The sequence below is a fragment of the Urocampus carinirostris genome, chromosome 3 (genome assembly GCF_059441175.1).
Source record: "Urocampus carinirostris isolate Australia breed hairy pipefish chromosome 3, RoL_Ucar_1.0, whole genome shotgun sequence".
NCBI classification, from domain to species: Eukaryota; Metazoa; Chordata; class Actinopteri; order Syngnathiformes; family Syngnathidae; genus Urocampus; species Urocampus carinirostris.
In genome coordinates this window covers 20,288,353-20,311,030 of record NC_142351.1, presented here as the reverse complement: position 1 = coordinate 20,311,030, position 22,678 = coordinate 20,288,353, and the positions used below count along the sequence as shown (strand labels likewise).

The window sequence follows — 22,678 nt, the reverse complement described above, 5'->3', positions numbered from 1 at the left end:
TATTTTTGCTCATTATTCGAATCAATATTGTTTTGTTGACGCTAGATAATACACAATGTCTTTTTGAAGTTGACAAATTGTTCTGAAACTACAGGAGTCTGTAAAAGAGGTTTTAATTTGAGTTTTGGGAGCAACTTACATGCAGACATGGTGTGTTTTGTTGTTATCTTCGCCGTTTGTCAAGAAAGACACTGAATTAAAATATACACGGATGCAAACAAATACAAACACCCACAAACATGTAACACATTTCAGAAATGAATAAAATTTAGCTAACAGTGACATACGATTGAAAACTGTATCCAAAAGAAGATTCAGCCTATCCTGAAAAAAAAGAACAGAGAGGATTTGATTAGCGAGAACAGTGCGGAAGTATAAGCACTCAATTTTTGTACTATTTCAAAAATGTTATTATTATCATTCTGGTATGGATTTTGCAAGCATGTGTCCTTTACTAGTGTTATGTCAACAACTATGTCTGCACATTGATTATTTTGGTATTGTTTTTTCCTGAAGATAAACAAACGTGGAGTTACTGTGTTCTTATAAAAATCCGCAGTCATTCTACTGGTCTAGCACAAAAAAATTAAAAGTTTAGGCAAAACAATCCTATTGTGTTACCTAACCGGTGATCTGTTTAGAAGGACAGTAGTCTAATTGTGTCATTTTAACTGCATAGGGTGTAGGGATTGGCAAACGCTGACCATTTCTATATTCAAGCCACATCCTCTAAATATTTTGGAGGTTCCTTTTCACCCGACATACACTACTGTTCAAAAGTTTGGGACCCCATAAAAAAGTCATAATTTAATCCAACAAGTTGTCCAATGTCCATGTTCTTTTCCTCAAATGAATGTCTTTCTTTTGTTGGCTTGTCTCAGATGTAGCTTTTTCTCTGCCACTTTGCCTTGAAGGCCAGCATCTTGGAGTCACCTCTTTACTATTAATGCTAAAACCAGTGTTTTGCAGCTACTATTGAGACAATCTGCTGGTTGGGGACATTTAAGGTTTCTAATTCTTAAACATGAGACTCTTTTGGCTCTTTCTTCTTGACACTTCTCTTTCAACACAGATTACAGCCCGTGTTTGCTGTCTTTGAGGGGAGTACTACACACCATTGTTGGAGATCTTTAGTTTCTTGGTAATTCGTAGCATGGAATAACCTTTCTTTCTTAGAGCAAGAATAGACAGCCAAGTTTCACACTAAATGTAAGTTTTTCTGGCCGTTCTGAAAGTTTAATCACACCCACAAATGTGATGCTCCAGATACTCGACTGGCTCAAAGGACAGTCAATTTTATAGTTTATTTAACCAGCTTAACTGGTTTCAATTGCGCTAACATTATTGCAACACGATTGTCTAATCATCTGTTAGCCTTCTAATTCAATTAGATACCACTATGTATTGTTAGAACACTGGAGTGATAGTTGCGTAAAATGGGCTTACATACACCTACTGTATGTAGATAATTAAAGAAAGAAAAATAAGAGCACTTGTATTAATTAACTACAACAAACGGTTCGTATATTTGCCTGGGTACACATTTTATAAGTGAATCCAAAAATCATAATCTTAAAAAATGTTTGACCAGTATCTCTCCTTGTGCACTCACCTCTAGCAGTGTTGCACCCCAAGCCGCTTGCGTTTCCTATCCGGTCCATCCTGGCACCAAAGCAACCCGATGCTCGCTTTCGGGCCGTTACCAGCAGGTCCAACAGGCGGTTCCTCTGAGCAGAGGCCCAGCTCTGGCCTTCAGTCGCCACTTGCGGTGGTTCCGCCAGCGCAGGTTCTTGCCCTCTTTCCTGCTGCTCCGCCTTCCATCCTCGGTTGGCCTGGCTGCGTTCCTGGTCTTGGTTCGTGGCCATATAGTCCAATTCAGGGTTTTCTCCCTGAGCCGCTTCTGCCAGACTCTCCTCGAAGCGCTCCAGCAAAGACTGTTGTGCATGTAACAACGGCGCAAGTGAGGTTTGCGATGAAACATAAATTGGCATGCGGCTTTTATCGCTTACCTTGAGCTCAGCCAAATCGTCAGAAGAAGACGTTCTTCCCAAAACGTGGCCACTAACCGATGTTTGTTGGCACAAAAGTGCCAGCAGGCCCAACAGGACCACAGCCTTCATGTTATTCCCTGAGTGCAAGTCACATAACAGTCACTTCCACGCTGCTAATATATGCGCGACTGCGTACATAATAAGTCAAAGGCATCAATGACTCCTCCCCTCTCCTCTATTACCTCAAGTGCATTCTAACACTTCGGCACGATAAGTCGGATGTACGTTGAAGTGGTGCTTGGAAGTGACTGCTGTGTCTGTGCGCCATCGCCATTCCCATCCAAGTGTGACCTCGGCAGTCATCTAAAACCTGTGAGCTCACCTATGGAGTTGAGTGGTAGGAATACCCTCTGCAAGCACACAAACACCATAGTAGGGTAAAACTGGGATCTTCTGCTGTAGGAGATTTATTGGACCTGAGAATTATGTATTCGATATCAGGGATGAGTTGTGGCCAATTTTACGATAAAGTAATATCACCGGTCCCGGCATGATGCGCCCAGCAACCAACTAATAATTGGATAAAAAAAAAAATCATCAGTCTTTGACTTTCTTCTACTCATTTAACAGCATTTCAATCGATTTGATCAAAACCACACTGTCAATGTTCCAAATGCCGCTTGGTAAATGAACCTTTCAAAATTTAAAGGTAAATTTCAATATTTTGTTAGCACCGGTATCCCCCTCAAGACATATGTGGGAAGACTTCTGCTAAACTACAAGGAGAGTTGCATTCACTTTCTCCAATACTGTAGGGATTTCTAAAATTTTGGAAACCTATAAGGTACCTCCAGATTTTAAATCACAATGGTCGAGGCCGCTTATATGTTGGCATTCATTCGCATGTGGCTTGTGAGCCAAATATTGAATAGTCCATATGGTAGATTATCTTCTGAATACAAGATTATTTGTGTTAAGTTTAGTTTCATTTCTTTTACATATACATAGTCATATTCTCTGTAACTCTGTAACTGTAATAGTTTCTTATACAAGACTAAGTTCTGTAAAAATAACAGAATATAAAATGAATCATATTTTAAATTACAGTTTAACGTCTTTATTATTTCTCTAATTTTTGTCTGAGAAAAATGATTTTACTTCTACTTAAACATGTAATATATGTTAGATATCTAGATAAAAATACCATTATTTGAAGAACCCTTTTCAAACTATGCTGGCCATGTTGGCCACAAGCCTTACTGATATTGGTCCTTTGTAATTATGAAAAGAAAAAAAATGCAAATAATCTTTGATAAACAAAGTCATCAATTGTCACAAATAGAAATTTAAAAAAGTATGCCAATATATTTTTCTTACACAATATTAAACATCTTCTGTGTGAGCTCTCCGTGGTCCTGATTTTTTTTTTTTTTATTGATGCTTAACTTAGATAAAACAATGTCTGAATTCACAATTATTTTCTGGAATGGCATATGTACATCTAAACCATTTTATAGTTTACGTGCCTGCATTTGGCACATAAATATTGAAAGAATAATAATAATCATGTTTAATACAAGTGAAAGGGGTCAAAAAATTGAGAATTGTATCAAGAATCATGTTTATTGGTGGAGAATGTGAAAACACAATCACAATTAGTGGTACATTTTCTTAGGAACACAAGATGATAAAACATGATAAAAGCAGACGGATCAAGAAAGTAACTAATAGTTGTCCTGAGTTTTATTTTTTAACTATAGAGGAAAAAAAAGAAAAGCAAACATGAGAAAGAACTTGAAGTTGCAATATCATTGTAATCTGTGTGGTAAACTGACTGCACATTTCTCATTTGTTTGTTTTGTTTTTTAATAAAAGAGAATCAAAAAGCATACTTTAAATGCAATGTTAACTGACATTATTTGTGTGTCCTATGTGAATGTGAAATAAGAAGTCAAACTTGAGTAATCTGCAGTTGTAAACGTTTATTGAGACATCCAGGGTTACAAACTCTTTTCGAAACATTTAAATAAATAAATAAATAAACATGTTGGGCACAAAGAACGTAAACTAGATTAAGGGTTTAATAAATATCAAGTGATTACTAAAGAATTCTGGCAGCAGTTCCAAAATGTTGTGGATGGTAAGACTTTATCCTCATTTGGGATCTAAAAAAGAACACATTGAAAGAAACATTAGAATGTTTTCCCTTTTTTTACAACTTCACAATAAAATCTTTTTTTTTTTTTTGAGTCATCAATTTACCTTGTTAACCAACGTTGTTGCAGCCTAGGGAAGTTCTGGATCCTATCCTGTCCATCCGGCGACCAAAGCAACCAGAGGTTTTCCTGTTGGAGTCGCTGCGGACGCTCTTCAGATTTTTGGCAGAGAGAAACTCTCTTACTGATGCGTCGTCCAAAGCGTCCCATTGCTGTTGTCCTTCGGCTTTTATGTTTACGTCCTCGGGTGTTTCGACAGTCTCCATCTTGGTCTGCTCTGGAAGCAACTCCTCTAGTCTGTGAAGGAACACCTGCAACATGCCGGGGGTCTCTTGAAATTTTATTTTAGGCAGGAAATGATTTTAAGTTCATGCGCAGAGCAGGATTGAAAATAAATGTAACTATTTAGAATTACAAAACATCATCATACCCTTAAGACATCCATGTCATTGGAAGTAAAGCTGGTGCTGACAGGATACGCGCAAAAAACCTGAAATTTCAAAACAAGGAGAAGGCTGCAGGCAACAAAGGAAGAGGAAGGCATTGTCCCTTTTCAAATATCTTCGGCACTGTTCAAGGCTTTTTGATTATTATTTCCTTTGTGGATTCTACATAGAGCCACAGGACCAACGTCTGCTCTTTTATACAGAGGCTCAATCCAGGAGGGTATGCCAGGAATTGGACTTGCATACCTGACACCCGGTCCTGATAACGCGAGCTGTCGGGAACGGATACGTTTAAGGGTTGTGTCTCAGAAGTGGGGCATTCAGACATTCTTATGACATATGCCTAAGCTTCCCGGAACAGATCATTGTCTTCAGACAAGCCCCCAACATGGGATATTGTTGTAGCACTGTCACATGAAGTAGTAAGAAGAGAGGAGAGAGAGCCAGAGATAGAGAGAGAGTTACTTTATTTATGTGACTCTTGGTGCTAGCCTGAACATGGACAGACTGGGTGCCAGGCCAATATAATCTAAAAATCCAGTGGGCTCATGGTGCACCAGAGGCAAGTATTTAGATTAGGTGGCGAGAAAATATAGAGTAAGAATTTGAATGCAAGGATTGTTTATGGTTGTGTAAGATTTATAATACTGGAAATCAAAAAAGAAAACCAAACAGCTAACGTCAATGGTTTCAGAATGTTTTGTCACAAACGATTTTAGAACTAAACTTAAGTTGGAGGGTGATGTTTATTCTGTTTTTAGCATTGGACAAATTCAACTGACATTTTATAGATGCCAGTTCCTTACTTTGACAATTAATGCGCACTGCTGTTCGTTGTTTTGGCGATTACACAATCTGCCATCGGCCAATCAAGTTGCTGTTCTGTGATTAGAACACCCCTTATCTGATTTTTGTAACCTTGAATATTTAACAAAAAAGAGGAGGTTCAGTGGGGCAAGGCAGAAATGGGAAATTGAATTGTCTTATTTGAAGGCATCGCTCCCTGTTTCTCCCTGCAAGTTCAAAATCCATTGATGTATTTTCACCTTATTTTGAGTCTATCAAAGTGAAGACTTACCAGAGGCTAAAATTCCTAAATGTTGTAATAACATTTTCTATAAAATTAAACCATGGAGTATTTATTGTTATCTCCCAGCAGCGTGAAAGGGAAAGCTATTGATTTTATTTATTTACTCTTTAATTTTGAGTAATATTCATAAAATGTGATTGAAGTTGCAAATAGGTCACCTGCTGAATCCCTCAAATAATTAGATTAATGTGGAGGGCATGTTTACTTCATTTCCTTGTAGTTTTTTTTTGTATGCTAGCTAATGCAGACTGAGAATAGCATTTCAAATTTCCGGAGCCTGAGGCCGTAACAAAGTATTGTTCAACTACAAAAAACAGCTGAAGTGGCATTGGTCATTCATTACCTGAGCCCTGAGCAACTATGATGTCATCTTCAGTCGACAGCAAAGTGGAAAATGGCCTCCTTATAAGGGTGAAATAAAAAGGTTGGAATAGTGCACTGATGCAAATGCAATATGAATAGGGATGTTATTTAGAGCTGTAGAAGACAGAATGTAAAGAATATTATTATGTCTACTTTCAAAATGTACACTTGCTTACCTGATTTCACTGAATATTATTGTTTTTTTCTTGAATTTAAAAACTAATCAACTATTATGAAACGATTTACCACTGCAAAAAATATATAATTTTTGACTAAAACACAGACAACCCCACTTGTATGCAAAATGTTTTTTACTCAGTCACAATATAATTAAAGCTTTTATACAATACAAATAAATAAATACATTTACAATCAGGCTGCTTCACAACAACTCTATCAAAATATACAGCAATTTGTCAAGCAGAGTGCCAGATATAGATTGTTTTCTGATGGACCGTCATTACACGCACCCCTGTTGACAGAAGAACAGAATATAGAAAAAAGAGCAAATATTAGAAGGTTTCCCATCTCCAGCACCTCCATTTTCATATGCAGGTCATACAAACAGAATGGATGGATGGATTTGTGAGAAACATCCAGAACATTAATTGCTTTACCAATTATTATCTGAAAATGAACAAATACTACAAGATTGTTTTATAACAATTTCAAAAATGTATATTTTGTTTATTTTAGATAAATATGTTAAAGAAGATTAATATTAAAAGTTTATTTGGTATTAATGTGTTATAGGATCACCAGAGATACTATATTGTTGCTGTTGGGCGAAAAAACATGTCTCCAAAATTATTTTTCAAGAGTATGAAAAATTATTATTATTATACGTACAAAAATATAATTTTGCAAATTTTCTTTTTCCATGAAAGCATCAATAAGTCTAATATTGACATATTTAGAAAATGATTACTCTTTATATAGGAGTTATTTAAAAAAAATATGTAACTAATGAACAAACCAAAAAGCATTTTGGGGATTCATTGCAATTCTGTATATTAATATATATTGCATAATGTAGATCTCAACATCGTGTGCTTCCTCACCCTTAACATCCCAACCCGCTGAAAGAGCCGATCCGATCCAGGCGGACTCCGAAGCAGCTCCTCAGCCCGCCTTTTCGAAATCTGCCCCAGTTCCGCTTGGAGGTCCGGAACAAGTCTTTGAAGAGAATGGCGAGGACGTTTCCTTTAGCCTCAAGTGCCGAGTTGCTGCGGTCGAGGGAGTCCCACAGTTGCCCCTCTAGAGCTCCATTCTTTGACTCCTCGGCATCGCCGTTTCCCTCTTGCATCTCGTCTGAAGAGTGGAGAGGAAGGTCGTTCATCTCTTCTAAAATCTGCTTTAAGCTCTGATGGAAAGGTAAAGAAGTGAAAGAAACAAAATGAGACAAATCTCTTCATCAAGTGAATAAGAAGAGAACGTACTTGTAAATCAGACATTGGTTTTCCTCGAACATAATCCAGCACTAAAAGTAGATGAAAACAGCAAAGTGACACTGTCAGGTTCATCTTCTCTTTTCTGATGGAGAGAGATTCGGGGTGTTCGGGTCTCGGTGTTCTTGTGGTACTCAGTGTGGCCAGGTGAAGCTTTTATAGCCGACCTTACTACGTCACCGGGCCTGGCAAATTAATGATGTGTGACTAATGTTTAGGAGAGTGGGAGTACATTCAAGGTTCAGTTTGAAAAGATGGACTTATTTAATGACATTCAAGTACAAGCCAGTGAGGATCTCGATGACGTTTTTAATCATGTTTCGCCTTTTGGACGGCAGCCAAAGGCCCACCCACTTAGCAAATGATCATGATGCCTGTCAACATGAAACAACTCAATCGAAAATACAGTGTACGTTGTTCCAAAATGTCCCACGTGCACACACACAAGAGAAGATCAAATAAACATATATTGAAAATAATGAAGTACGTCTGAAATTTGATGAAAATGAAATTACGAATTGATTCATGACAAAGTCTATGAAAGCTATGCTGCACCTTTCATTGTTGCATTTATTAAATGACGGATAGCACTGAACTTAAAATACAAAACCAATCAAACCAAGTAATAACAATGAACAATTCTTATCAATAAGAAAAGGATAAGATTATGATTCTGGAGGAACCGCCATAGAGTATACTGAATTTTAGATGTTTCTTTATAAAAATCTCTCTACGTTGGTAGCCTGCATCAAAAAAACAGAGGGGAGGCTAGAATGGAGTTGGCTCGGTTCATAACCACAGTGGTGCAAGCTTCCTTTTTTCAACTAAATTGTGTGCATGATTGTACCGTCTAGACAACTTTTCTCCAGTGTTAAGTATAAACTTATTAGACATTTAAAATGAGGCGCAAAGACATGAATGGATTTAAAACTTGCAAAGAGGTATGGAGTTGGATCCGTTCACGACCACAGTGACTCAAATTCCCTCTTATCCAACTTGTGCGCATAATTTAATTGATAGAGAACTTTTTGACAGTGTTAAATAGAAAACTTTAGTAGACACTCAAAATAAGGCGAGAAGACAACAATGGATTTTGAACATTAAATGAAATGAGCCGGTATCATATAGGCACCATCAGTAGCCTATATTTTATCTTTTGGAATTGGCAAGCGGGCCTTGACGTTAACATGGGTCGGGGGTCACATATGGCTCTTAAGCACTGGGGAGCAGCTCTCTGGCGCTTTTCCAAAAATGTTTTCAATTTGAGAAAACACATCCATCCATCCATAAGCTTATCCTCCCTAGAGTCACGGGGGTGCTTGAGCCCATCACAGCTGTCCTCTGGCAGTGGGCAGGGGACACCCTGAACTGGTTGTCAGCCAGTCGCAGGGCACACAGAGAGAGAAAACTCACTCGCTCATTCACACCTAGGGACAATTTGGTCCGGCCCATTAACCTGCAAATTATGTTTTAGGAATGTAGGAGGAAACCGAAGTGCCCAGAAGACAAACTCCGCACAGGAAGGCTGGTAGCTGGATTTGATCCCATGAAAACCCATCAAAAATGTGCCGCAGACACCCTAACCACTGCTGGGGGGAAATTAATATATTTTTTAATATGGTTTCTGTAGAAAGATAGATGTTTATGTTTGTTTATTTTTATTTGTATAGCCCTTAATCACAGTGTCTCAAAGGGCTGCACAGATCAAAGACTATTGCAAACTATTATTACAGACTATTATGACACAATCCCCTCATCTAAAACCTATATGAGGGCAAATGATACACATATTATCGACATAAAGTATGGGTTATTCATATGCTATAGAGTAGAAGCTGTTTTAAGCTTAGATTTAAACATTTCCACTGAGGTTGCAGATCGAATCTCAGGGGGAAGAGCATTCCACAGCACCGGGGCCCGAATAGAGAACGCTCTCGAACCTGCGGATCTCTTCTTGGCTCTGGGGATCAGTAGTAGACCAGCGTTTTCAGAGCGAAGGCTCCGGACCGGAACATAGGGGGAAATTAAATCTGAAAGATATGAGGGAGTAAGTCCATGTATGATTTTGTATAATACCAACAGAACCTTAAAATCACATCTTAAACTAACTGGTCCGCTGACTCGAATCGTCCTTCTCCCTCGTATCACCATCAGCCAGGCAGTCGGAAAAAGAAAGGACAATATAAGGTGGGCATCAATCACAAGATAATGGATAGATGGATAGAAGTGTGTCTTAAGTCTAGATTTAAAAACAACTGAGGTTGCAGATCTTATCCCTGGAGGCAGAGCATTCCACAGCACAGGGGCCCGGATGGAGAATGCTCCCGTGCCTGTAGACTTCTTCTTGGCTCTTGGAGTCACAAGAAGACCGTCATTTTCCGACCAGAGGCTCCAAGCAGGAACATAGGGGTTAACCAAATCAGAGAGATAACGGGGGGAAAGTCCATGAAAACATTTGTTTGATAGTAAGAGATCCTTAAACTCACATCTTAAGCGGACAGTGCAAGTTAGCTAATATGGTCAAGCCTTCTTGTCCTGTAGTCATTTTGAACGGCCTACAAACTTTTGATGCTAGACATTGGGACACCAGAAAGCAGTTATAGTAATCAAGCCGAGAAGTAATAAATGCATGAATTATATTCCCGGAGTCTGATTGAGACAGCATCGGGCAAATCTTCGCAATATAACAGAGGTGGAAGAAAGCTATTCTAGTAATATTTTTCAAGTGTAACTGAAACAACAGATTAGAATCGAATATAACACGTAGACCTGGTCACTGTGGGTGATAATACTAGTGTCGGGTTCAGAGCAGTGTTTGAGAACTAATTAATAAAATAGATGGATTGACAATCGATAACACAATAGATAATCATGACACAACCACTTTTAACGTTTTCCAATCCTTTAAAACGTGTAGAATAATTATCAAATTTCAACAAGTAGCTGGGACAATTTTAATCTGCCGTGCATTGCTCTTCTGCTTTCTTTACTTTCTACTGTGGAATTTTGAATATATATGTGTGTGTATATATATATATATATATATATATATATATATATATATATATATATATATATATATATATATATATATATATATATAGGGGCAGCACGGCGGCGCAGTGGTTAGCGCGTCTGAGGTCGTGAGGTCAAACCCCTGTGTGGAGTTTGCATGTTCTCCCCGTGCTTGCGTGGGTTTACTCCTGGCACTCCAGTTTCCTCCCACATTCCTAAAACAATGCTTGTCAGGTTAATTGGCCGGTCCAAATTGTCCCTGGGAGTGAATGAGCGAATGAGTTGTCTGTCACTGTGTGCCCTGCGATTGGCTGGCAACCAGTTCAGGGTGTTCCCTGCCCACTGCCCGAAGATAGCTGGGATGGGCTCCAGCACCCCCGCGACCCTACTGAGGATAAGCTGTGCAGATAATGGATGCATGTATATATATATATATTAGATTTTGTGCTTAAAAACAGGGACCTAATACATTATTTTGTCTTCATTCTGATAAGAAAGAAAATTGTCAGAAATTATATAAAAAAACTACTACAGTAATACTATACGCCAAAATTACTATTACAGAAATATTACAACAGAAGTACTACAAAAATACAACTGAAGTAATATTAAAAGAAATACTAAGGAAATACTACAAAGATACCAGTATGGAAATACTTTAAAAAAAAAAAACCCACAGAAATCAATCACTGCACTGTATATACAGGTACTGTGTTTAACTAGGTTGGATACATTGTTGTCTAACAATTACACATACTCTGTAAAGCAAAACAGTTGCACTTTCAGATCGATTTATATCATCAAACCTCTTTTCGATTCATCTTTCCTTGCCTGCATACTTTAGTCAAAACAGAAACCAGCTCATATTGTTATACAAGCGGTACAAGTACGTACAACACATCCCTAATGGGGTAACACATCCATATGCGGGCCTCAGGGGTTAATTGAAATCGACAACATTTGTACCTCTGGGGACCGTGGGGTGTTTGTATCACCTCCAGTGAAATGGTGAGTGATTAGCCCGAGACCAAATGAAGCCGAGAGGCGGAGCTGTGCAGATTTATGACTGCAAATTGACATTTCACCCGCCTCTCCGCAGGAGGGCTATAATTCGAAATGGACTTGAGCCTCGAGGCGGTCATTAAAGGTTGAAAAAATATTCTTATGAAATCAATTAACGTTGAATTTTGTCATACTCAGATAAGAGAAAATGAAGCTCAGTGCCATTTTAATTAAAATGCAGTCGTTATTATAATACGTGGTTCACCGTAGTAAAGTCTCAGCAGTTTGAAAATAGAAGTAAATTACACACATTTGGACATCATATTTGGAAGTTAGGACATGGATTTGTAATGAGGCATGCGTACGCCAACATTTCTGTCTGTCTGTCTGTATTTATGTCTTTCTATCTTCTATTTTAGAATATTTCTTTCAAATCCCCAAAACATTTTTACAATGTATAACTGCAGGGTACAGGAAACGGTACAGCATTGTAAAATCATAAGATATATTAAACAATCACTTTAAAAAGAAAGAGCGGAAAGCATATAAATGTCTACTTTTTTTAATTCCGTTTTTTGAGTTCAAGTTTTTGCCGTGAATTGTTTGTTAATTGAGCAATTCATGAAAATAATGGCTTGATATATTGTATGCATGAAGGCTCCAGGGTTTTTAACAGCGGCATTAAATTTTTAACCAACAAATATTTATTAGATTGATTGATTTCTAAATTCACATATCCGTCATTCCAGTTTTCAATCGTCTATTTATATTTTGAATCACTTTTCTTTATGTAAATTATTTTGTCTCGTTCCTGTGTCAATGTATGTTGCCTTTCTATCTCTCTGTCGTCTTTCTCTTTTCTCATATCTCTCTAGACCTTATTTTATTTAGTCACTCAATTACTGCAGTCACTCGTCTTGATTTCCCTCCTATCACGACTCTCCCTTGTCACTATTGAAATATCCCCATTTGCTCTGTGGTAGTTTGTTGCCTTCTTTTTAATGTCCTAAGCACTCTTGTCTCAGCCTTTTTGTTAACCAGGGTATCGACCCCTTCCCTGCCCTTCCAAATCTCGAGTACCACCTGACAAACTATTTTTTTAATGTATGTTTCTTTTAGGGCAGTACAGCGGCTGAGTGGTTAGCGCGTCCGTGGCACAGTATTGAGGTCATGAGAATAAACCTTTCTGTGTGGAGTTTGCATGTTCTCCCCGTGGTTGCGTGGGCACTCCGGTTTCATCCCACATTTTAAAAACATGCATGTCAGGTTAATTATCCGGTCCAAATTGTCCCTAGGTGTGAATGAGCGAGTGAGTTGTCTGTCTTTGTGTGCCCTGCGATTGGCTGGCAACAAGTTCAGGGTGTCCCCTGCCCACTGCCCGAAAATAGCTGGGATGGGCTCCAGCACCCCGCAACCCTACTGAGGATAAGCGGTGCAGATTGGATGGATGGATGTTTCCTTTGCTGTTTGGGTTTACCGGAAGACCCAAACCCTCGCCCGAATCTAGGACCACATTTTTCGCTTCATTATTTGACTTTACTTGCACCGAGCCTTGTCCGATTAAATTACCTGCCTTGCCAGGATAATCTGTTTCTGTACTGTGCTTCCGCACCAGCCCGAGCAGGTCCTGGATAATTTTATGTAACTATTTCTCCATCATTCAATTTTGATTGAGTCAACTTCCTTGACCGACTGACATTTAAAGCTCTTAACTGTCACTCAGATGTCTCCCATTGGTTTCCCTTCATTAAAGAGTTCAATTAGTGCTTTGAGCTCCCAATCATTTACACAACAAGAGTTAGCTGAACTGAAAGGTGTGGGATATTGTAGGTAAATGTCACAATAATGTAAGTGTTGGTCTCCCCCAATGGTTCATTGCTACCTTGTTTTTATAATATATTTTGCGACATCGAAATAGTTAAATGAACCTGAACTTGTGCAAGAAGGATAATAGAACCCCCAGACCTCTTAAGTTCCTCAGCATGTGTGCCATCATGGTCACAAATTGCTATTTAGACGTAGATGACACGGTATTGTGCCAGACTGGCTGTTAATCATCTTGATGGCGCCTCCTCACCAATGACTGTCAGGTCGCATTGGCTGACCCTAATTTGCTAGCGCGTTAGCTGCTTCATGTGGAGAATGTCACACATGATAAACGATGACAAAGACTGTTGCTTGAGCTTCTCGGCTGTCATCGCTGATGCTTTTGGTCACACAAATAATTCAGTGGAAGAAACGTGGCAACAATTCACACTCAGAAATGACTACCGTAAATTCCGGACTATAGAGCGCACCTGATTATAAGCCGCACCCATCACATTTTAAGGGGAAAACCGATTTTGTCCATAAACAAGCCGCACCTGTATATAAGTCGCATGCACCCACTTCAAATAAACACGGAGTTAATCCAAGCCAAAATTCAAGTCCCGCGATTGAAACTAAATGTCCTTCATTGAAGCACTCAGTCCAAAAATTACAGCCGCCAAAATGAACGTAAAATGATATAGGTACTTAACATTTAGATAGATAGATAGATAGATAGATACTTTATTCATCCCCTAAGGGAAATTCACATTTCCAGCAGCATCCCTGAGCTGAGAACAGTACAATAATAAAGCCAAAAGAATACAATATACAAATACCCAGTGTGACGTGCAAATGCCCACTGTAGCGTGTTATATAGAGTAACTAAATAGTGCTACACAGAATACATATTGCAGTAAGATTCGGTAATATCCAATGTAGGTGGTGTGGTTTAATGTGGGCCTTTACTCTGCCGGGTGGAGTTAAAGAGCCTCATGGCATGAGGAAGAAAAGATCTCTTCAGTCTGTCCGTAGTACAAGACAGTGACAGCAGTCTGTCGCTGAAACTGCTCTTCTGTCTGGAGATAATGCTGTGTAGTGGATGAGATGCATTGTCCATGATTGACCTCAGCTTTTTCAGTGCTCGTCTCTCAGCTACTGTTGTTAGGCTGTCCAGCTCTTTGCCCACAACAGAGCTCGCTTTCCTAGCCAGTTTATTGAGACGAGAGGCATCCTTCTTCTTGACGCTGCCTCCCCAACACGCTGCCGCATAGAAGAGGGCGCTTGCCACTACTGTCTCATAGAATATTTTCAGGAGCTTTTTGCAGATGTTGAAGGAGGCCAGCCTTCTGAGGAAGTAAAGTCGGCTTTGCCCTTTCCTACATAGAGCTTCTGTGTTGGCAGTCCAGTCCAGTTTGTTGTCCAGCTGCACACCCAGGTATTTGTAGGTCTGGACAAATTCTACACATTCTCCCTTGATGGTTACAGGAACCGGGTGAGTTCTGGTTCTCCTGAAGTCCACCACCATCTCTCTGGTCTTGGTGGTGTTTAGGTGCAGGTGGTTTGCGTCGCTCCATCGGACAAAGTCCTGAATCAATTTCCTGTACTCCTCCTCCTGCCCGTTTCTGATACATCCAACGATCGCAGTGTCGTCGGCAAACTTTTGCACATGGCAGGACTCAGAGTTGTACTTAAAGTCCGATGTATATAGAGTGAATAGGAACGGAGAGAGAACGGTCCCCTGCGGAGATCCTGTGCTGCTAACCACAGTGTCCGATGTACAGCCCCCCTGTTTCACATACTGGGGTCTGCCTGTCAGGTAGTCAGTAAACCATTCTACAAGGTGTGAGCTAACTCCCATCTCTGTCAGTTTCCTACTCAGTAGCAGAGGCTGTATGGTATTGAAGGCACTGGAGAAGTCCAAAAATGTAATCCTCACAGCCCCCTTCGTCCTATCCAGGTGAGAGAGGGATCGGTGTAACATGTATACTATAGCATCCTCCACTCCCACCTTCTCCTGGTAAGCAAATTGCAGTGGGTCGATGGCGTGACGGACCTGTAGCCTCAGGTGGTGCAACAGCAGCCGCTCCATGGTCTTCATCACATGTGATGTCAGGGCGACCGGCCTGAAGTCGTTGAGTTCCTCAGGTCTTGATTTCTTTGGGACTGGGATGATGCAGGATGTTTTCCACAGCTGAGGGACCCTCCCCTGTTCAAGGCTCAGGTTGAAGATGCGCTGTAGAGGGTCTCCCAGCTCAGACGCACAGGCTTTCAGCAGTCGGGGGGATACTCCATCCGGACCAGCTGCCTTGCTGGTTCGTAGCCTTCTCAGCTCTCCACACACCTGGGCTGAAGTTATTTTTAGTGGGGGGATGTCTTCCATGCTAGTGTCCAGAGGGGCAGGGGGAAGGACAGCTGCATTACTCAGGGGTGAGGATGAGGCGGAGTGGTCAAACCTGTTGAAAAAGTTGTTCAACTGGTTGACTCGCCCCACATCTATATCCACAGCCACACCCTGCTTGGTGCTGCAGCCAGTAATTGTTTTCATCCCTTCCCACACCTCCTTCATGTTGTTGTTCTGCAGCTTTTTCTCCAACTTCCTCCTGTACTGCTACTTCCCTTTCCGGAGCTGGACTTTGAGCTCCTTCTGTACTCGTTTTAGCTCCTGATGATCACCATTTTTAAAGGCCCTCTTCTTTTGGTTCAGAAGGCACTTGATGTCGCTCGTGATCCAGGGCTTGTTGTTGGCATAGCAGCGTACAGTCTTTATAGGAACAACATTGTCCATGCAGAACTTAATTTGTTGCAGACCTGCAGATTCTGGGTGCCCGTTGATAGTAATCCAAGGAAAAAAAGTGTATATTTACAAAGCTAAGGGTGGGAAAAATATATATCCATTATTGTCCTCCGTGTCCACAAAAACTCACGTTTACCGGTGCCCACTTTCCCATCAGCCCGCGTTTGCTCCGCCCCTCTTTTTTAATTTGCTCGTGCAGAATAAGTGTCTCAAATAAATACAAATAAATACATTACAAAAATATACAGTTGCAAATACATATTACACATATTTACAAAGAAAGACGGTACATCGAGAGAGTTTTCAAAGCTTTAATTATAATAATATAACTTTCATCCTAAACCGTGCCTTTGGGAGGTAGCCTCACGCTACTAAAAAGACGCTCGCATACCTGCAAGTTACTCTGTTAGGGAAATAAATGCTGCAATCGTTAGAATCATGGCAGACCATCCGCTTCTTCCTCCATGGTAATGACATCTAAGTTGTCTTTCTCAATGTCGGGAAGAAACTTTATCATGATGATGTCGTTCCACGCTCCCTTACTCCAATACACCCCAGCAATATGCTCGTTTGCATTTAACATGGAAGCGGCGTCATGAGCCTTATTTTGTGCAATTCGCACAATGAGGGTATATTTACACTCATAAATTGTGATCTTCCTCGGTGCATATATTCCACCGGTCTAAACCTTACCTCTCATACTCGAGCGCCGCTGGCGGCCGTTAAAAAAATTACATAAATTGGCCGCATCTCTGAATAAGCCGCAGGGCTGAAAATTTTGGAAAAAAGTAGCGGCTTATAGTACGGAATTTACGGTATGTCTTTTTATTTACAGTGGAACCTCGGTTTTCGAACGCCTCTCAGTTCGAACAAATCGGTGTTCGACCAAAAATTTCGAGAAATTCTTGGTTCGCTGTTCGGTTAAAAAGTCGGAGTTCGAACGCCGGTAATGCGTGAGTGCGTACGCTAGGGTGCGATGCTGAGCGGCGTACGGGTGGAGATCGCTCTTTTCGTGACCAACTGTTATCGCGTGCGGACGTGCTTCGTTTTGCTTTCGCTTTTAATATAGGTGTATGAAGTGTTTTAGCCCCTAATTATGCCTCAGAAGAAAGTCAGGGCAAGCAGCAAAGTTGCTACAGGTGAAAAAAGAAAAGTAGTGCGTACAATTATTGCATTTAAGAAAGAAATAATAGCAAAATATCAAGGAGGTGTGCGAGTGTCTGATCTTGGTAGGGAATACAGCATGGCTTCTGCTGACCACCACAAAGGTAAGAAATCCTATTCATAATTCTTTTCGTTATCCTTTTTTAATTTTTACACGTTCATGTTAGCGTAATCTTTCGTACGATTAAGATTACGATAACGCGAACGTACGGTTAGCCTGGGTTAGCTTTATGTTCACGTTAAACATTCAAGGTAAACATTAAGGGTGTTGGAACGGATTAAAACGATTTACATTATTTTTAATGGGAAAAATGATTTCGGTGATCGAACAAATCGGTTTTCGAACAGGGTTCTGGAACGGATTATGGTCGAGAACCGAGGTTCCACTGTATCTTTGAACCCTGTAAATTTTATTCATTCGAAGGGAAACTGTTTCAGGTAACTCTGCTCTATAAGCGGCAATACTGAGAGCACATCTGCGCAAAAAGAACTCTCCAATCAACCTGATCTTCAAGCAAAAATATTTGATGAAAATATATTTTTTGTACTTGTGAGATGGATATGATGGTCCAATTTTAGCTACCGCAGCCTCCCTGTGTGGAGTTTGCATGCTCTCCCTGTGCCTGTGTGTTCTTCTTCCAGGTACTCCGGTTTCCTCCCACATTCCAAAATCATGCTTGTCAGGTTAATTGGCCGGTCTAAATTGTCCCTAGGTGTGAAAGAGCAAGTAAGTTGTCTGTCTCTGTGCTGCCCGAAGATAGTTGGGATGGGCTCCAGCACCCCCGCGAACTCACTGAGGACAAACGGTGCATGAATTGGATGGATGGAGATAGATTAGGATTTCTGAGTTCATGTCATACAATAGAAAATCCAGATATTTGGCGGTTAAAACATAAGACCCAATATTTTGAGTTGGAAACAAAATGACCTTTTTTTTGGTTGTGTTCTTTGGGGTAATTTCCATTTTTGGACAAAGTAAATCCAGTAGTTGATGGCTTCACATTTGACCAAAAGTTGCTTCTCTAAAAAGAAAGTAGCCTTCACAATGAAAAAATAAATAGTTTTCACTACCATTTTCCTGAAAAACAAGCTGTGTCAATGATAAGTTTATTCTACTTGTTTCTGTTTTAATATTGGGATGGGATTAAACAGAACTTGTAGGAATCTCTCAGAATGTTACACCAAAGTGCAACAAAGTCCAACCAGCACAACAAGAATAAACAGGTTTTCAACAAGTGTAAACAACAATCTTGGCAAGGGCAGTTCCAAAAGGCACGTTTAAGTACCCATAGGATTAATCCGGAAATGTAGGTTAGCCGGTGTCAAGGGGCGGGGCCAGTTGGGCGCCATGACAACCGTGCAGGACATGACATGTTCATTATTTTGACTATTTACTGTTTACACCATTGTCACTTTCGGCCAATATTGTTCTTTGACTCACACACAACTTAGGGCGGATCTGCCTTTTGTAATCTAGAGGGAATTAATCAAAAGAAAGGGATCAAGGGAGACTTCTTAAACAAATTGGGAATTTGGCATTGTGAGTTATTGTACTGTCCTTTCTTGCTCTCCTTGTAAGTTGATGTCCTCTCTCCTTATTTTGAGTGTCTGTTAAACTATAAACTTATCCTTTTGGTCCTTCGAGCCAGATCTCGACACCATGTTTTTAAGAAAAGTCCTGCTTATTCATATATTGATTTTTCCATGCCCCTAATTATTTACTCTGTAAAAATTTGTTTACTTTAAAAATAGCTCTAAAATGAATGCTTATTTCATTTATTTATGTTTTTAACCTAATGTAGGTCCCCGGTTCAAGACCAGGTAGAAAACAGTGTCTGGAGAGGGATCGGTGCCACCAGAGTGTACTTCCCAAGACACACCAGAGGAAATGGTGCCATGTACGACCCTAGCGGTAAAGGGATTCAAACAACCATCCACCCACCCCCTGGGGAGCCTTAATGTTGGATTAGAGAATACATGAATGTGGGATTTGGATGCCCGTCATGCACTTTCATTTTATCTTCATAATTTGTGTTTTGAATAAAGTTGTTGTCGTTTGTTTGTTATGGTCAGTCAATAATGTCTGAATCTGGAATTTTTGCGGAGGCTGAAATGGAACGCCATCCGAAGTCAATTTCACAGCCTTTATCAGCCCTCTTATCTATTCTTGTCATGGACAAATCCCATGCTCCGTGGCCTTACATCATGCTTTTCCTCGTGCACTGGAAAGACCAGCTTACACATGTGACCCTTCCATTGGCACCTTTACTCAGATAAGGTTATTTTCACACCGCTGGGATGTTGTCGCATATATTTAGCGTTAGCTCATGTTATTTTCATCGTGCATCACCTGAATAAACCCCAATGATGATGTTGTTCTTTTGATTTACATTTTACAGCAGCAGGAATTTTTTGGGGGTTTGGTTTCGTTTGAATTATTCGGTAAGAATAATAATAATAACTGTTATTATACGTTTCAGCAGAGGAGCAGAACTGTTTTGAAGAGTTTTTATAAAAAATGATGAAAGTAAGGGTCTTGTCATTAGAACCGCTGTATAATCTTACCTACAAATACATGCTATAGAAACACTTTTTTTAATCACTTAGTACAGAAATATATGACATAAATGATATTTTTTCATTTCTTTACGCATTTTTTCATATATTTTGTCATTTATTTCAGTATTTGTCGTATATTTTGTCATGTATTTTGACGTATATTTTGACATGTATTTCTTCTTGTATTTTGACATTCATCCATCCATTATCTGCACCGCTTATCCTCAGTAGGGTTGCGGGTGTGCTGGAGCCCATCCGAGCTCTCTTCGGGCAGTGGGCAGGGGACACACTCAACTGGTAGCCAGCCAGTCGCAGGACACACAGAGACAGACAACCATTCACTTGCTCATTCACACCTAGGGACAATTTGGACCGGCCAATTAACCTTTTTGGAATGTGGGAGGAAACCGGAGTGCCCGGAGGAAACCCACACAAGCACGGGGAGAACATGCAAACTCCACACAGGCAGTTCGATCTCATGACCTCAGACTTGTGCTGCACACGCGCTTTCGACTGCGCCACCATGCTGCCGGTATTGTGACATTTATCTTGTTATTTATTTTGTAATGTATTCTGTCATTTATTTGGTTCTGTATTTTATTATATACATTCTCGTGTATTTTGACATGTGTTTGGACATATAGTTTTTTTATGTACTTTCTCGTGGATTTTGACGTTTAACTTGTCATGTATTTGTTTCTGCATTTTGTCGCAACAAAATGTTATTGGATTTAGGAGGCAGGTCAAATTGGCTGAGCTTCTCAGCTATTGGTTGCTCGATGAAGTGCATGAGCAACTGCAATGCCTTTACCACCAATAGGTAATAAAATTCAGTCAGTTTGACCCGCCTCCTCATTTGAATAATACTTGTTGTAACAAAATACTTGACAAAAAAAAAGACAAAATACATACACATATAAATATGCATTTATGTCATATATTTTGATATTTATTTATTTATTTATTTATGCATTATTTTATTTATTGTATATATTGTCCATCCATCCATCCATTATCTGCACCGCTTATCCTCAGTAGGGTCGCGGGGGTGCTGGAGCCCATCCCAGCTATCTTCGGGCAATGGGCAGGGGACACCCTGCACTGGTTGCCAGCCAGTCGCAGGGCATACAGGGACAGACAATTTGCTCGCTCATTCACACCTAAGGACAATTTGGACCGGCTAATTAACCTGACATGCATGTTTTTGGAATGTGGGAGGAAACCGGAGTGCCCGGAGGAAACCCACGCAAGCACGGGGAGTACATGCAAACTCAGCACAGAAAGGTTGGTAGCTGGATTTGAACCCATGACCTCAGAACTGTGCGCTACCCACCGCGCCGCCGTGCTGCCCTGTATTTGAATGTATTCATTTATTTATTCACTTATTCTTACATATGGCAGGATTGGTCCATATCTCTGTATCAGTGTTTTTCTTTCAAAATTGAAATTTGTCATCAACACACTTTAGTGTAGTCTGTCAGATTTAAAGGGGAAATTTATTTTGGCTTTCGAGGAATTACAAATATTGATTGATATACCATTTTTAAGAATGTTCAACATTACAGTTTATCAAAAGTTTTGTTATACATGGTGGCTGCTGACATGATCATATTCAACAGATAGAGTTAAATATAACAAATACAGGGCGGCTGGGTGGTTAGCGAGCGGCCCCACGGTGTGGAAGTCCAGGGTTTAAGTCCAGCTACCACTGCCTCCCCGTTTGGAGTTTGCATTTTCTCCCGTGCCTGCGTGAGTTTCTACCGGGCGCTCCGGATTTCTCCCACTTTCCGAAACATGTCTGATCAATTGGCCAGTCCAAATGATCCCTAACTGTGTCCCCTGCCCACTGTGCGAAGATAGCCAGGATGGACTCCAGCACCCCCCACGGCCCTTCTGAGGATAAGGGGGGCAGAAAATTGATGGAATGATATCAACTACAATTATTATTCTGGTTTAGAGAATATTATCAGGACTTATAGTGCAAAGCGTAAGTGTTATTTAAGCATCCACTCTTTGATCCACCCTAAAACGGCCAGTATAATTCACTTTTCATTTATTTCCTGGAGCTAAATCTGCATAATTCACCATTCAATGGACTGAACAAATAAATCACTCGCTTCCACTTAGATGTACTTTTATTAGCGTCAATCATCCGCCTAAAAAATTCTGTTCATTATCCACGCGTGTCAGCTCTTAGTGTCTTTAAAAATAATTAATGGCTCCTGTCACGACGATGTTCTTCAACATGGGGCTTTGAGGGCTCTGGAGCATAACTAAGTTGCACTTCCTGCCATTATTCATTTTGTGCTGTAATTGTTTTCCCCTCCCATGTGCAACATGGACACAGTATTCCCTGTGCAATATTATACATTCTTAATATTTAACAGATTTTTGAAGATTCTGTAGAAATTTTGCTTTAAAATTTGGGTCAAACATGTTTAGCTTGGGTTTGTAAAGACATTTAAAGGGAGTCTGTGTATAAGGTCGCTGTATTGTGTAGTGCAACCACAAACGAGGGCTACAAAGCACAAGGAAGAATACAAACTGCAGAGAATTAAAGTGACTAAACCGCACCCTTTATCTTTTTCAATGTAAAGTGTGAGTCTGTGTGTGAATGGGTAAGGGTGAAGCACATTGTAAAGCGCTTTGGGAGGTCTTCATCAGTGACTTGAAAAGTGCTATGTAAATACAGACCATTTACCAGTTACCATTTAATGTAAAGACAAATTTTTTGACCTATGAGTATTTAAAAAAAAAGCACGATTATATCATTGGTTGGCC

General features: G+C 40.1%; 3 protein-coding genes across 3 annotated transcripts; all 3 read right to left on the bottom strand.

Moving 5' to 3' along the window:
• Positions 1-319: 319 nt before the first annotated feature.
• nppa (natriuretic peptide A) lies at positions 320-2,120 on the bottom strand. The gene is made up of 3 exons (XM_088329726.1): positions 2,010-2,120; positions 1,613-1,934; positions 320-324 (listed from the first exon to the last, which is right to left on the bottom strand). Exons 1-3 carry the CDS (start codon positions 2,118-2,120, stop codon positions 320-322), a joined length of 438 nt encoding a protein of 145 aa, XP_088185852.1.
• A 2,137-nt stretch (positions 2,121-4,257) lies between these two features.
• On the bottom strand, positions 4,258-4,992 carry nppb (natriuretic peptide B). The gene is made up of 2 exons (XM_088329874.1): positions 4,638-4,992; positions 4,258-4,518 (listed from the first exon to the last, which is right to left on the bottom strand). The coding sequence occupies exons 1-2, from the start codon at positions 4,749-4,751 to the stop codon at positions 4,258-4,260; spliced, it is 375 nt and encodes a 124-aa protein (XP_088186000.1). The 5' UTR covers positions 4,752-4,992.
• Positions 4,993-6,514: 1,522 nt separating this feature from the next.
• nppal (natriuretic peptide A-like) lies at positions 6,515-7,663 on the bottom strand. The gene is made up of 3 exons (XM_088329873.1): positions 7,546-7,663; positions 7,168-7,469; positions 6,515-6,578 (listed from the first exon to the last, which is right to left on the bottom strand). The coding sequence occupies exons 1-2, from the start codon at positions 7,627-7,629 to the stop codon at positions 7,170-7,172; spliced, it is 384 nt and encodes a 127-aa protein (XP_088185999.1). The 5' UTR covers positions 7,630-7,663; the 3' UTR covers positions 6,515-6,578; positions 7,168-7,169.
• Positions 7,664-22,678: the final 15,015 nt, after the last annotated feature.